Below are 14,824 nucleotides of genomic sequence, written 5' to 3'. Positions count from 1 at the left end.
CATGGTACTCGTGGAGCCAGAGGAAGGAGGATGCCTTTGCTGGTTTCACAGCTGGACAGGGGTACAGTGCTTATTATTTATGAGAATCTGTTAGATTACAGAACGTGATATGAACCTGGGATCCAGTTTTAACAGTCAAGTCAGACAGTGGTCTCACAAGCATTCGCCATTGGATCTGACGCGCAACTCCCGTGCCACCTAAAGCTATCTTTATATCAGTGTGTTTAGATATCTGTGTATATGGCATTTAGTTAATTAAGAAAAACAATGGCTCCTATGATAGACTGTTTAACGTTAGGGCTGACCGGCAGTAGCCCTTATTTGGAGCCTAATCTATTTTTATCTGCCGTATTGTTTTTAATACGTGTGTGTGTGTGTGTGTGTGTTCCTCGTTCGTGCAGCCATGCCATCGCTAATGGCAACAATTGTTTAACACCTCAGTACATCCCAGGGTCTGTGCAGAATCAATTACCCCAGCCGCAGCACAGCCATGGGACTCTTGATGTGTTTTAGTATGTGGCACATTATATTTTGAGTAGGTAGGGTTTTTTTAAATCAGTTCTTAAAATAATAGAGTAATTAATTTTTAAAACAGAAGGGCTGGGGCTATGGCACAGTAGAAGAGTGCTTGCTTAGCATGCTCAAAGTCCCGGGTCCAATCCCCAGCTCTGCAAAAAAAAAGAAAATTAAAAAGCTGTTCAACTTCATTCATAAATCACCAGGCTTGGAGACACACGTCTATAATTTCAGCCCTCGGGAGACTCAGGCTCTCAGATAGCAGATTCCAGGCTAGCCTCAGATAGCAGATTCCAGGCTACCCTCAGATAGCAGATTCCAGGCTAGCCTCAGATAGCAGATTCCAGGCTAGCCTCAGCTACACACTGAGATCCTGTCTCAGAGGAAGTACAGTCATAGTTGTGCATTTTGGAACAGATTTCTGAGGGCCCCGTGAAGAACCTATAAGACATAGCTTAAGAACTGTTGAACATGGGCTGGGGAATGGCTCTGTGGTCAAAGTGCTTGCTGCACAAACCCCAGCTCCCAATTATTTAAAACTCCAGGTGTGCCCAGCACTTGGGAGGGAGAGGCAGTCAGATCTCTGAGTTCGAGGCCAGCCTGGTCTACAGAGTGAGTTCCAGGACAGGCTCCAAAGCTACACAGAAAAACCCTGTCTCAGGGGTGTGTGTGTGTGTGCGGGGGGGGGGATTCCAAGAATCTAAGTGTGGCAGCACATACCTGTAACCCCCAAGCTGGAAGGCAGAGTCAGGGGAATCCCTTGGGTTTGCTGGCCAGGTAGACCCATTAATTGATAAACCCTGGCATCATTGGGCTTCATGCAGGCGCACACATGACACACGCACCCACAGCACACACGTGCACGCACATGCATACACCACACAGAAAGGGGGGGGGGGTGTTGATGAAACGCTGAACAGCTGAGTGTGGAGACACACATTTGTCATCCTCGTACTTGGGAGGCTGAGGCAAGAGGATAATGAGTTTGAGGCCAACTCCAACTCCTCCCTGTTTTACAGATGGAAAGACTCAGGAGGTGGGGCTTACCCAAGCCCTCATAGGGAGATGGAGGGGGATGGCTGGATAAACAGAGGTTGTCCTTGCTCCCTGCAATTACACGCATATCCCATTCTCGAGGCAGGGGTCACATAACATCAGGGCCACACACACCCCAAATTAGCTGGGCCCTTGTCCTGAGCCTGTTGCCCCTTCAGCACAGATCTCGCAGTATTAACATGCTCTTTTCTTCCCACAGAAATGCCCTCCTAGCCAGCCGCCACAGGATGGAGGGCTTCATGGACTCAGGGACACAGACGGACGCTGTGGTGGTGCTGTCCTTGGCTCAGGCTGCCGTGCTGGGCCTGGTCTCAGAGAATGAGCTCTTTGGAGCCACCATAAGTGCTGAGGCCTTCTATCCAGACCTAGGGCCAGAACTGTCTGGGACAGCCGTGGGGGAGCCGGGACCACCAGGGCCCGACATCTATCAGCTGGCCTGTAATGGGCGAGCCCTGGAAGAGCCCCCGGAAGAGGAGGTGCTGGAGGTAGAGGCAGCCTTTGAGAAGCACACCCGGAGGAAGACGCGGCCCCCTGTGCGGCTGGTACCCAAGGTCAAATTTGAGAAAGCGGAAGAGGAAGAGGAACAGGAAGTGTATGAGGTATCTGTGCCTGGTGACGACAAGGACCCGAGCCCCGCAGAGGCTCCTGCCGAGGTGGCCGGTGGCGGCTGCGAGGCCCTGGTGCAGAGCAGTGCCGTCAAGATGATCGACCTCAGCGCCTTCAGCCGCAAGCCCCGGACGCTCCGGCACTTGCCTCGAACTCCAAGGCCAGAGTTGGACATGGCCCCCTTCGATCCTCCTTTCCCCAACCCAACCCGGGACGGCTTCCCCGAGCCCAGCATGGCACTACCTGGACCAGAGACTTTGCCCACCGAATGTGGTTTTGAGCCGCCCCACCTGGCCCCGCTGAGCAATCCTGACCCTCCCCCCATGACATCGCCAGAACTCGTCAAACCAGAGCAGGGCTTCGTGTGGCAGGAGTCCAGTGAGTTCGAGGCCGACCCGGCAGGCTCCACGGTGGAGCGGCACAAGAAGGCGCAGCTGGACCGGCTGGACATCAACGTGCAGATTGATGACTCTTACCTGGTGGAAGCGGGTGACCGCCAGAAACGCTGGCAGTGCCGCATGTGTGAGAAGTCCTACACGTCCAAGTACAATCTGGTGACGCACATCCTGGGCCACAACGGCATCAAGCCACACTCGTGTCCGCACTGCAGCAAGCTCTTCAAGCAACCCAGCCACCTGCAGACACACCTGCTGACGCACCAGGGCACGCGGCCCCACAAGTGCCAGGTGTGCCACAAGGCTTTCACTCAGACCAGCCACCTCAAACGCCACATGCTGCTGCACTCTGAGGTCAAGCCCTACAGCTGTCACTTCTGCGGCCGCGGCTTCGCCTACCCCAGCGAGCTTAAGGCGCACGAGGTGAAGCACGAGAGTGGCCGCTGCCACGTCTGTGTCGAGTGCGGCCTAGACTTCTCCACCCTGACCCAACTCAAGCGCCACCTGGCCTCCCACCAGGGCCCTACCCTCTACCAGTGCCTCGAGTGTGACAAGTCCTTCCACTACCGCAGCCAGCTGCAGAACCACATGCTCAAGCACCAGAACGTGCGGCCCTTCGTGTGCACGGAATGCGGCATGGAGTTCAGCCAGATCCATCACCTCAAGCAGCACTCCCTCACCCACAAGGTAAGGCTACCAGCCTCCGCTGTCCCACCTGTCCCGCCCTCTCTGGCACCCCAAGGTCCTGGATGAGATTTACACAGGTAAACTTTTTTTTAGGTGTACATATATTTATTTTATCTGTTGAGTGTTTTGCCTACATGTAGGTCTTTGAACCACAGCGTATGCCTGATGCCCGTGGAGGCCGGAAGAGGGCATCAGATCTCCTGGGCCTGGAGTTACAGGTGGTGGTGAGCTGCCATTGGGTGCTTGGAATCTAACCTGGGTGCTCCTTAACCACCGAGCCACCTCTCCAGCCCAGACTTTACTTAATTTCATACTTAGAGGTTTATCTTAGTAGACTATTGGAAACATAATTAAACTGAGTTTTTGAGGAAAAACTAATCTTTAAAATGTTCTTGAGGCCTGGGGAGTTGGTTCAGTGGGTAAAGTGCTTGCCGGCCCCTGTCGATCCTCCTCTTGCTGTGTTCAGGTTGCCAGCACACCCATAAAAGCTAGGTATGGCAGTGTGCATCGCCCCACCAGTGAAGAGAGAAAACGGGTGGGTGCCCTCGGCTCAGCCAGCTGGCATAGTGAAAAAAAAAAAACGGTGAGTTCAGTGAGGTCAAAGAATCAGGCGGAGGAGCAATTGGAGGAGGACACCTGTGCTTGCACCTGGGCAACTGCACGTACACACACACACCCACACCCACCCACCCACCCCCACACACACACCGCAGAGAAGAGGAACGTAAAAAGATTTTGGCGTGAAGTGCTTGTGGAACTCCCGCAGGGCTCAAGGGTCCCTCCCTGTTTCCCAGGACTGAGTACAGGCGGGTGAATGCCACGACCAGAAATGGAGAGGGTAGCTTGGAGTTCTTGTTATCACAAACGTCTAACAAAACCTTCGACTTCCCTTTAGGAGAAAGCAAAATATATATGACTTTCTAGTTCTTCCTGGTGCCAGGTCACCGGTTTTCTTCCCCATGCCTCTCAGCCGTCACCACCTCCCCCAAGATGCCCTTACACCCTGGAAGGTAGAATGGAATCTCTTAGGCCTAACCATCCCGTGCTGGCACTTGGCTGACCCACGGTTTCCTTCAAACTCCAGCCAACTTAACTTTTCAAAGCTGGGAGTAGCCCTTCCTCTGTATGGTGACCTGTGGTGGCAGATGTGGAGCCTGAACTTCTCCATCCCCCAGAACTTTTTCTGCTAGGGCAGGGAGCATTAGCAGGTTCCACTGCAGACGCTTGACCGCAGTTTGTAGTAGCAGCTGCTGATATAATATTATTATAATGTTAAGGGTTCTGACACTGAGTCCGGGCTCATCAGCAAGACTCTAATTGATTATTAATGTCTGCGAGGGTGGGCGTGAAGGATGATGTGTGCACCGTGTATCTGCCATCTTTCTCCTCTGCTCAGAGACTTCAACCCTTACCTACCGATGTGCCGAGAGATAAAGGGTTGTGACGAAAGTTGAAACTATCTGTGTCAGTGTCTTAATTTGTCCACCTCTCCACCCCACTCCACACGTCTGTGCTTGTAACTCTTGAATGGGGCCCCCTGGTGGTCATGTGGCCTACCACTGTCACAGGATAATGAGGGTATACATCTCGAGCAAGAGCACCTGGCTCTGCTAAAGTATCATAAATACCCTGGGTTCAGTCACCAGCACATATGCCCGAAAACACATAATACCGAAGTTTTCTGTTAGATAGTTGGGACGACCGTCGACGTGCCTCTGTCCCAGTGAAGTTCTCTTCCTGCTCTACCAGCGTCCCCTGTGCACACAGCCCTGTGCTGAGTGAACGTCAGCTCCGGGCTATAAAGAGGCCTGCAACAGCTCAGACCAGACAGTTTTCTCTGGAGCCAGTGTCTCCATGATAAGAATCACCTGGGGTGGGGAGAACTAATGCAACGAAAAACTCCTGGGCCATCCCAGACCCCTCTGGATGAGTCTCTTTAGGGTGGGGCTTCAGGCTCTCCGCTGGTGGCTCTCATCTCCAGGGAGCGCTGGGAAAACACCTTCAAGGGTGCTGGGAAGAGCAGAGAGCTTTCGCTACCCAAGAGTTTTATGCAGAGCTGAGCCTTAGCCATTTTTCCTTGGGGTGCACAAAGGTTTTCTTTCTTTCTTTTTTCCCTTTTCTCCCAAGTGTTGGTGATTAACCGTGGACATAATCTTTGGTAGATGAGTGCGCTGCTACTAGGGATATACTCCCAGCCCCGCTCCCAAACACACAACAGAGTCTCGCTATGGATCCCTGACTGCTCTCACACTTAGAGATCTGTCTGCTTCTATGCCCTTTTATATATTTACTTTTATTTATTTTTATATATAATATATTTATAGATATAAATACTTTTATATATTTTTTTATGTTTACTTACATATTGACTTTTCCATGTAGGGGTGTTTTGCTTGCATGTATGTATTGTATGTATGTATACCACATTACATGGAAGCCAGAAAGGGTGACAGAACTGGAACTGGAGTGACAAGGTTGTGAGCCACCACGTGGGTTCTGGGAACAGAGCTCAGGACCTCTGGAAGAGCAGCAAGTGCTCTTAACCACTGAGCCATCTCTCTCCAGCCCCCCCCCCCCCCCCCCCCCCGGCTCTTACTGATAAATTGTCTCTGTTGGCCTTGAATTTGCCTAGCCTACCTTTGGGCTTTCAACTCTGCTGTCTTAATCTCCCCTGAGTATCTGGGGATTAGCAGGCCTGTGCTACCATGACTGGCAGCTTTTTCTTGTTCGCTTCTCCCTACTCCTACCAACTTTTTGTTATTTTATAGACAGGTTCTCACTGCATAGTCCTGACTTGCCTCACACTGGCTCCTCCTGCCTCTGCTTCAGCCTCAGTGGCTCAAACCTAGGACGCCTTGCACATGCTAGGAAGACTCTCCTCCGCTGAGCTCTGTCCCCAGAAACACAGCTTCAATCGTGTTTCCAAAGGGTTTGTCCCCCAAGAGATGTAACTGAAGATAAACACATCCCCCACTCCGCCCCTCTACAGACAGGGTTTCTCTGTAGCTTTGGAGCCTGTTCTGGAAGGAGCTCTGTAGACCAGGCTGGCCTCAAACTCACAGAGATCCGCCTGCCTCTGCCTCCCGAGTGCTGGATTAAATGTGTGTGCCACCATCGCTGGGCTGCACATCCTTGGTGTAATGAAAGTTGTCCAGACAAAGGCATTGCCCTGCTGACCACAGGCCTGTGGTGCTGGATGAATGAACTGAGAGGTGAACAAACGGATGGATGGATGGATGGATGGGTAGGTAGGCAGACCCCCTTATCTCTGCACACTGGTACAGCTGACCTGCTTACATACCTACCTGGCAGGCAGGGATGGGAAGACACACTGTCTGCTTTGTGCTGGAAGGCATCCTGGAACAACAGCCCTGCCATACCCCAGAGCTGGCTAGCAGAATAGCTCAGCAGGTAGAGGTGCTTGCCCCCAGCTTGATAACAGAGCCTGCTGCTCAGAACCCACTTGGTGGAAGAAGAGACCCAAGTTCTGAAAGTGGTACACACACGCACACGTACATACACAGAACATACAGACAGACAGACACATACGTACACACACATGCTTTTTTGGTGAAAAGGAATTCCCCAGCGGTGCCTCTGCCTCCCCAGGGCGTGAAGGAGTTCAAGTGTGAGGTGTGTGGCCGAGAGTTCACCCTGCAGGCCAACATGAAGCGCCACATGCTGATCCACACCAGCGTCCGGCCCTACCAGTGCCACATCTGCTTTAAGACCTTCGTGCAGAAGCAGACGCTCAAGACCCACATGATTGTGCACTCGCCCGTGAAGCCATTCAAGTGCAAGGTACGGGACTGTCCCCACGGCGGGTGCTTGCCCGGGCTCGGAGGGGTGTAGGAGGGCGGGTGGGGATCAGAGGGCGTGAAGGGTGCGGTGAGGTGAGCTGCAGTTCCTACCTCCAGTGCAGGGCAGGCAGGAGATGCAAGGAGCAGCGGTCCTTTGCCTCCCTCTGGTCACACAGGGAAGGACAGCGCGCTGTGTGTGTGTGCTCAGGAAGTGGGAGGAGATTGGCCAGGATGGCAGGCTCCCCGCAACCCTCTGCCACCTTCCCCCATTACAGGTGTGTGGGAAGTCCTTCAACCGCATGTACAACCTGCTGGGCCATATGCACCTGCACGCAGGCAGCAAGCCATTCAAGTGCCCCTACTGCTCCAGCAAGTTCAACCTCAAGGGAAACCTGAGCCGGCACATGAAGGTCAAGCATGGCGTCATGGACATCAGCCTGGACAGCCAAGGTGGGTGGGCTGTGCGCAGTGGACAGAACAGGAGTGACAGCGGCATGGCGCACTCAGGAGTCTCCTGTCCGGTTAGGGGCGTAGGGAGGCTGGCCAAGGCCGAGACTTCACTGAGGTGGGCTCAGGTCTGGAGAGAGGGAGAGCCTGGGGAGCCGTCGTGGCAATAATGGGGTATTTATGTCGTCTTCCAAGGACTTCCATGGGCTCACTAAAACAATAATAAAAAGCATAACTTACGCATGTTGAGTGCTGTGTAACTCATGTGACCCTCAGAGGGAGGCTGGCTCTGCTATCTATCACTTCTCTAACAGAAACCGCAGGGCAGAGAGCAGGCAACTCGATAACAACCCACAAGAGCCATGGCTGAACTGTCTGATTCCAAATAAACGGATGGGGAAGGGACAAAGGGGGAAACAGAGGTCACCACCTCCCAGTGCACATGGGAATTCAGACATTCAGAGAGGTTAGGGCAATCAACCAGCCACGGTGCCTGCTGGAAAGAGTGAGAGCCACATACTCAGGAGAGGAACAGGTAGCCCTGCCGTTGACCTTTACCAGAGGGAAACATAAAAGAAATAAGTAATGTAAGAAAAAGAATTAAAATAGAAGCCAAGGTCTAAGAGGGCTGGGTGTGGTGTGGTACACACTCACAATTCTAGCACTCAGGAAACTGAGGCAGGAAGACTGTCGTTCAAGGCCAGCATGGGGCTACACAGTGAGCCCCTGCATCACCTAGTAACAGTAATAATTGAAAGGATTTCCAGAGAGGGTAGGTGCAGTTGCACATACCTGTAGTGTAAGCACTTGGGATACTGACTGAGGCAGGAGGATTACCACAAGTTTGAGGTCAAGCCAGACCACATAATATAAGACCTTGGTCTCTCAAAAAGAAACTGAAAACCAAAAGGAAAATCAGTTTCCAGAGAATCCTGTATCTTGGCAACTGGTAGAGATCTCAAGGCATTATGAGACACCCCCACTTCTGTCCAGTCACAGCAGAGCTGACCGTTGGTCTCCAGCTCCATTGTGGGGAGGAGGCAGCTGAAGGTGCATCCCAGAGGCTCCTCCCAAGGAGGTCTTTCCAGGCAGTGTCTTGGCAACTCTAGAGGAGTTGACTAGCCTTTCCCAATTCATTTTTTTAAAAGATTTATTTATTTATTTATTATATATACTGTATTCTGCACCAGATCTTATTACAGATGGTGTGAGCCACCATGTGGTTTCTGGGAATTGAACTCAGGACCTTCGGAAGAACAGGCAGTGCTCCTAACCTCTGAGCCATCTCTCCAGCCCCATTCCCAATTCATTACGAATGACTAGTGACTTTGGTTTTGGGGCATCTGGCCCGTAAATGGCCTGGAGTTCCTGGCAAAGCAGGCGACACTGGCTTGTTGAAGGTAGTTTTCCGGTAGTTTCTCCAAAGCTGTGTTGGTAGGTAAGGAACCCTATAGCCTGCATTGGACGCTCTCTGTAGTCCGTGATACTCATGGTCTGGCATGGACATGCCAGCTTCACCCTGCCCCAGACTCTGCATTACCAAAGGCTCTCTGTTCTTGTTTAATATACCTCCTCAGAATCTCCCCAAAACTGGTTTAAATGGCTGGGCTTCCAGCAGTGTCTTGGATGGGGCGAGGGGATTGCATCTCCAATAGACCCCCTTTGAATGCCTTTGATACAGCCCTTACAGGATGGTGTCTTGTTGGCTGCCCATGGGAGCGTCTTGAGGATTTTCTTTAATGTTTAATTTTATGTGTCTGGGTGTTCTGACTCCATGTGTGTCTGTGTACCACGTGCTTGCCTAGAGGCCGTCAGATCTGATGGAACTGGAGTTAACAGTTGTGAGCCACCACGTGGGTGCTGGCAGTCAAACTTGGGGCCTCTGGGAGAATAGCGTTAAAATAAACATTGAGCCATCTCTCCGGCACATTGGAAGATGGCTGAGTCTGGACTCCAGAGGTGCCCAGCTGGGGTCTGGATTTTGAAGCACTTTGGATTGTTCCCTGTGCATTATTTTGAGAGCTCTACTACAGTGGACTTCCCTTGTGGCTACTCCCCAGCAGAGACCAAGCCAACCTTGCCTTTTGCAAATGACCGGAGCAGTCAAATTCCGTTCCTCACTTCCAGGAATGCTTAGCATTGGTCCCTCCCTGACTGTACAGATGAGTGAAGTGGCCATGGGTCCTGGCCGTCGGCTAGATACCCACACAGCTCTGCTCTGAAGCTGGAATAGGTAGCTTCTTTCTAAGTGAACCTCCTCACAGACTTGGTTGTGATTTAGGGAGGAGGGCCAGTGTGCATGCCCTGATGAGGCTGGCATACACCAGTAATCCCAGACTGGGAGTTCAGCACAATCCTCACCTGTATACTGAGTTCAAGACCAGCTGGACATAATGGCGATAAAGCGGGGTCATGGACGCTTGGCTTGTTTAATAGCCAGTGGCAAGCCGGGTGGTGGCGGCACACACCTTTAATCCCAGCACTTGGGAGGCAGAGGCAGGTGGATCTCTGTGATTTCGAGACCAGCCTGGTCTACAAGAGCTAGTTCCAGGACAGGCTCCAAAACCAGAGAAACCCTGTCTTGAAAAACCAAAAAAAAAAAAAAAAAAAAAGAAAAGAAAAGAAAAGAAAATAGCCAGTGGCAGAATATGATGATATATGGTTGTAGGCTTTGGAGAGAAAACCACCTAGGCTCGGCTTGCTGGGACACTTAATCTCGTTTACAAGGTCAGGAGGGTTCTGTGTGTTCCACGCAGCAACTCCACAGTTTGAAGGAGTTGGAGGTAGCTCAGCTGGTAGAGTGTTTGCTTAGCAGGCACAAGGCCCTGGGTTTGATCCCAGCAACCCATATGCCAGGTGCACCATTCTGGTCTCAGCATTCTGGAGAACCAGAAGTTCAAGATCACCCTTGACCATATAATGAGTTTGAGGACTGTCTGGGCTCCATGAGATTTAGTCAAAAGAAAGAAAGAAAGTTGTACATGGTGGAGAACATCTTTAATCCCAAGCATCAGGGAGGCAGAGATAGGCAGTCATTTGAATTAAGGCCAACCTGGTCACGTAGTACATTCCAGGATAGCCAGGGCTTTATATAAAAGGGCAGAGAGGACATCTTTAAAAGTGGGTAGATCAACCCCTCGACAATGACATCAGGGTTAGGCTACCTCTGTGAGACCCCACAGCCCCAACATTTTCTCCTGGACTCAAGATGACCCCCAGAAGCCACCAGAACACTGAGCTTCCCTGCACATCCAGGAAAAGAATGAAAGCAGTCTCCCTTTCCTACAGCCAATGACTTGCCCATAAGCCATTTCCTTCTGACCCAGCGGTCATATTTAGGTTACATGCCAGTTCCGAGCCACTCACTGGCAGATGTGGGGTGAGTTTGATTCCCCTGACTGACAGTTGGCTGTCATAACTGGGAAAATGCTCCTGGCATCTGATAGGTAGAATATAGGGTACTATGACATCCTGTGGGACAGGTGGCGAAGGATCCCGGATGGAAGTAATGTCAAGGTTAGGAAGCCCCTCTTGGACCTATCAGGTTAAACCTTGGGCTGGGTCTGTGTCCGGGCAGAATGCACTTAGCCCATGAGCCTCAGTCCCTGCCAGGCAGTCTCTCAGGGCTACCAGTTCATACCAATCCATATCCCCTCAGGAGGAGCTCTGGCTTTGCTGCCACAGCAAGCTTTATAGTAAGATTATTTCAATTTGACAGAATTACAAGGGACCTCTCAGGCAGTCTTCTGTCTCCGGAGGTGCTTTGACAACCTACCTTGGCTGAGAACCCAGGCCCAGGGTGGGGCAGGCTTGGTCCTCTAACTGTGGAGAAATGGCACCCTGAAGTAGAGCTTTGCAAGGTCACAGGACTACTTGACGGATGACCTTGGGATGTTGATCAACCTTTTGACCTACAAACCGAGGCTGCAGGCTGATACTGGACGAAATGAAATCTGGAAGCACTAGGCAGTGAGCACTAAATGAGTCCTATAGGAAGGGGACCAAGGACCCAGGAAGGCTTAGTGACCCAGCAGGGGTGAGGGAATATAAGCCAGAAGTCAAGGCCAAACCAAGGATCTGTTCTGCCCGAGGCCCTCACACCCAGCGGTAGGGTCCATACATGCATCTGAATGAGAAGACTGAGAAAACGTGGCTGGACTTTAAGGTCCCCAGCTTCCCGAAGGACACTGGGGATGGCCAGTGTTTAGGCCTAACTGTGCCCCTCTCTTGTAGACCCCATGATGGAGCTGGCAGGCCCCGACCCCTCTGAACTTGACAGCCAACAGGAGATGGAGGACTTCGAGGAAAACGCCTACACCTACGCCAGTGTGGACAACAGCACGGAGGCCAGCGCCCTCACTGAGCAGGCCATGAAAGAAATGGCCTACTACAATGTGCTATAGCAGGCCCGCGGAGTGGGCGGGGAGGGCACAGGGTGAGACCCACGTACTGAGGCCTGCACCTCTGCAGCCCAGAACCAAGCTACTGCCCGCTGCCCGCCCCCCCGCCCCCACCCCCACCCCCACCCCCACCCCCAGTCATTTGCACCACTAGGGACCTTTAGACCAAATGGAGACTGTACTACTGTCCTTGCAGGGAGCTGGGCGCAGACCTAGGCATCCCGGTGAGGGAAAGGTAACCAGGAGGCCCAGCTCTGGTTCTCCTTGGCCTGCTGCTGTGGGTGGGTAGGGGAAATGCTAGTGAGGTCTCTTACAGGCATGGGGGCACAGACTTAGGTGTCTTCTCCAAGCTGCCTCAGGCCCATGGGGGTGCCTGAGGAAGAGAATGCTTGAGCCAGGTCTCCTCTCTCTTCTACACCGACTCTGGCCTTTAAGGACATCTGAGCTCCTACACTGGTCAGCACTGCCCACCCCCAATCCTGCTCAGACCCAAGAACCTCTTCCCTTCCCCTGTCACTCAACAACCAGGCAGGGCACTCTGCCTTCTACCTCCTGGGCCTCCCCTTGCTCCATCCAGACATGCATGCGGCCCTAGCCCTGGCCCTGCCTGTAGGAGAGCCGGGGAGCCCAGCCTCCAGAGCCCCCTCCCAGCCAGCCGGCAGAGCGTCCTCATCCTCAGCCCTGTTGGGAAGAACATCCCCAGTGTGCATTTCGGTGAACTTCATCCAGTTCTGTCCTCACCAGACAAAATCAGGACGCGTCTTGTGTCTGGCATACATTAACAAGGACAGGCTGAGCCAAGGGGAAGGGTAGGGTGACATCCCTGGGACCAAGAGGAGGACTAGAACAGTTTTGGTTTTTGTTTTTATGAGCGAGCAGGTATTGTAAGGAGTGGGTGAGTTGAGGCTCAGCAGGATCCCAGGGAAGGGCATATCTAAAAAGGAAATTGAAAACCATTGACGGGGGGGGGGGGGGGGATTCAGTTTTGGGCAAGTGAGGATATTTTAAAGGTAATTTTCTAACTCTCTTATCTGTCATCTTTGATGGAGCAATGGAGAGGCAAGCCGAAGCTTTCCTGTGTGCTGTGCACTCCCAGCTTCCCTAAAGCAGCCAGGCATGGTGTACTTGGGCCCAGGAGGGACCCATGATCTGTGTGCCCTGGCCCTAGGAGGTATGTCACTAGCTGTGGGGGCCTCAGATGGCTAAAGCAGGAGGGAAGGAGTCAGAGAGCCTACAGGGCCCTGTCCAGCCAGTGGCTCCGCCATCCAGGGAACCAAGGTCTCTGACTCCATGCGGCCAGCTGCCCCCTCTCACCTGCCCACTCCCCTCCGCTCCACCTTCCAGGTAGTGACAAACACATTCAGAAACTCCAGAGCACCCTAACCCTGCCCATAAATCCCAAGGTCCCTCAGGGGAGGAGCAGGCAGGGCCAACCCCGAAAAGGCACAGATGAAGCCACCAGCTTTGGCTGAAAAACCAAGAGGGGGACCCAGCTGGGGTGGAAGGTGCTGATCTCAAGTGCGACTGCCCCCAAGCCTGTGTCCCTAAGTGAGACACCAAGCCAGGCCTCAGGGTAACTGTTCCAAACCGGGGGCAAGGTGGACACACTGGCCCACATGTGGTTTCCCAAGGCGCCCCAGCCTCCCAGGTGCCCTCCATGATGACCCTCAGGTGTCAGTGATTCGGCATCACTGTACAAGACATTTCTCCTGCTGAGCAGAAGGCATCACCCCTGCAAACTACCTCTTCCCACAATGACTTTCTCCCCTGGTACCAAAAAGCACCCTGTACCTCCTCCTCCTGCCAGTGCGGTGGCCTTGGTCTTGGAAACGGAAGGGAGAAGTCTGGCCTGGGTGGGGTCTTTCATTGCCTCCCAGCCCGCCATTGGCACAACCCTCTGAGGGGTACCATGCTCAGAAAACCCCCAGCCCTACGCCTTGTGCCTGGGCCATGCAGAGAGGAAGGTACTACATAGTGCACAGTTGGAGCTGGGGGCGGTCCTGGCAAGGCTCCGGCCTCACCTCTCCCGGCCTTCTGGAAAGGGTAGCTCAAGCCCTGGTCGGATTCCACTCTGACTTATTGACGTGTACACAAACCAACTGTTTAGACAACACTTGTGCAGAGCCCTACTGTGTTTATGTTCCTGTTTAAAAGAGAAGTTTACTTAGCAATAATTATAAATAAATGGATATTCTTTAGCGAGGCGACTGTACATGCTTCTTCCCACTGCTCTTTTTTTTTTTTTTTTTTTTTTTTTTTTTTTTTTTTTTGATTTTCGAGACAGGGTTTCTCTGTAGCTTTTGGTTCCTGTCCTGGCACTAGCTCTTCTAGACCAGGCTGGCCTCGAACTCACAGAGATCCGCCTGCCTCTGCCTCCCAAATGCTGGGATTAAAGGCGTGCAGCACCACCGCCCGGCCTTCCCGCTGTTCTTGGTGGCCCTTCTCCCCACAAAGGTCTCAGCAAGGCTCCCCAGGCACGTACCAGACAGCTCCCTCTCTGGAAGTGCAGGACTGTCCCAGCCACCTGACCTGCTATGCACTTAGGGGGACACGCTCCAAGCCCCAAGGATGGGGTTATTGAGGGTTTTGTTTGAGACGAGGTCTCTGTACCCCAAATCTATCCTTGGAGAGCTGTGATTACAGATGTGTACCCCCACACCCGGCTTCTTTTCCATTGCTATTGTTACAATATTGAGAGGCTTTGAGACAGGGTCTCACTGTCTATCCCTGGCTGGCCTAAAATGCAACTGTCTTCCTGCCTCAGTTTCCCAAACCAAGATTGTAAGTATGTGTGCGCACCTGACCTGTTCAGAGTTTTTGTTTTGCTTTTGATTTTTGAGACAGGCTCTTCAAATTCATGGTGATCTTTCAACAAGTTCTGGGATTGCAGGCATGCACTGACATAGCTGGTTTTGGG

General features: G+C 52.5%; 1 protein-coding gene across 3 annotated transcripts in view; it reads left to right on the top strand.

Moving 5' to 3' along the window:
• The window catches only part of Znf710 (zinc finger protein 710), a 67,620-nt gene extending 53,449 nt beyond the window's left edge, over nt 1–14,171 (top strand). For 2 of the 3 annotated variants that reach the window (XM_041646728.1, XM_041646672.1), the window contains exons 2-5: nt 1,772–3,260; nt 6,870–7,061; nt 7,336–7,510; nt 11,741–14,171. In XM_041646728.1, the coding sequence (XP_041502662.1) occupies nt 1,800–3,260; nt 6,870–7,061; nt 7,336–7,510; nt 11,741–11,910 (1,998 nt within the window). In that variant the 5' untranslated portion in view covers nt 1,772–1,799 and the 3' untranslated portion in view covers nt 11,911–14,171. Of the gene's footprint in view, nt 1–1,771; nt 3,261–6,869; nt 7,062–7,335; nt 7,744–11,740 lie in introns of those variants that run through there. The other variant, XM_041646806.1, reaches the window with a different exon arrangement.
• Nucleotides 14,172–14,824: the final 653 nt, after the last annotated feature.

Source organism: Microtus oregoni, unplaced genomic scaffold (genome assembly GCF_018167655.1).
Source record: "Microtus oregoni isolate MIOR12 unplaced genomic scaffold, Mior012 000000F_ref0000247, whole genome shotgun sequence".
NCBI classification, from domain to species: Eukaryota; Metazoa; Chordata; class Mammalia; order Rodentia; family Cricetidae; genus Microtus; species Microtus oregoni.
Note: the sequence above shows the minus strand (reverse complement) of the source record. Positions and strands in the feature narration are given on the sequence as shown.